The 1,034-nt window shown below is 38.1% G+C and overlaps 1 protein-coding gene across 1 annotated transcript in view; it reads right to left on the reverse strand.

Annotated features, from left to right (window-relative positions):
* LOC107571103 (guanylate cyclase 2G-like) overlaps nucleotides 1-1,034 on the reverse strand; it is a 13,263-nt gene that overhangs the window by 2,004 nt on the left and 10,225 nt on the right. Inside the window, exons 12-13 of the mRNA XM_016257377.1 lie at nucleotides 566-758; nucleotides 75-249 (exon numbers count right to left, since the gene is read on the reverse strand). Of these exons, the coding sequence (XP_016112863.1) occupies nucleotides 75-249; nucleotides 566-758 (368 nt within the window). The remainder of the gene's footprint in view (nucleotides 1-74; nucleotides 250-565; nucleotides 759-1,034) is intronic.

The raw sequence follows: 1,034 nt of genomic DNA on the forward strand, positions 1-1,034 counted from the left end.
AATTCTGAGTATGGGACACCATACTTGGCTACACGTCACGTCACTCAATACACTTATAGCATGTACTTGCATACCAGAATTGATCCCAATCCGTAAGGCCAATTTTTCATTAGGCAGATGCCTAATTTTGAACCTTTTGATGGCGAATAGGAAGTGGAGTGCAATAGTTGAGATCTCCTCAGCATGACGAGTACCGTTACTGATAGGCAGTCCACTGGCCACCATATATGCATCCCCTATAGTCTCCACCTACCAGAGAAATAACATTAAGAAATAAGTCAATGTAGCTGAACTAGAAATAACATTTAATTGACAGAAATATATGCTCATTAAAACATTAAACATTAAAACATCAAGAAGCATTCATTAAGTCCTTCATCCATTCATGTCACATGAATGAATGCAAATCTGGTTACTTATTCACACAGAATTTCATAATCATAAATAATGAGGAGCAAATATTCACTCAGAATTCTACATTCAGTCTTAATATTTTGACAAGCACACCAGCAGAGCATGAATGGACAGAGTTGCCGGGTATCAAAGTGAGTATTGTTTTATTTACCTTGTAGACATCGTATAGCTTGATGATCTCATCGAAAAGACTGTAGAGGTCATTGAGGAGTGTGACCACCTCCAGAGCCGAGCTAATGGAGCACATGGTGGTGAAACCCACAATGTCAGAGAAGAAAATGGTCACCATGTCATAACTTTTGGGCTCCACTGGTTTTCCAGACATTAACTGATCAGCAATATACCTGTAAGAACACACTGCCATCAACGGACCCATAACCATGAGTTTTTATCAACACTGAGATTTTGGGTTAAAATGTAAATTAATGTATAAGAGACAATGTACAAAGTCCCTAAGGAGATGTGGAGATGAAAGAAAAATATTAGATGAGAGGAAAATAAAAAGTATTATGTTCCCCCAAGAAACTTTGCATTACTCACAAAAATTTGCAAGCAAACACAACGTTTTTTGGAGGATAGCAATACTTTTGCACAACAGGGCAATTTTTTTGGGGGGGGGG

The sequence above is a fragment of the Sinocyclocheilus grahami genome, unplaced genomic scaffold, assembly GCF_001515645.1.
Source record: "Sinocyclocheilus grahami isolate Dianchi unplaced genomic scaffold, SAMN03320097.WGS_v1.1 scaffold1550.1, whole genome shotgun sequence".
Classification (NCBI taxonomy): Eukaryota; Metazoa; Chordata; class Actinopteri; order Cypriniformes; family Cyprinidae; genus Sinocyclocheilus; species Sinocyclocheilus grahami.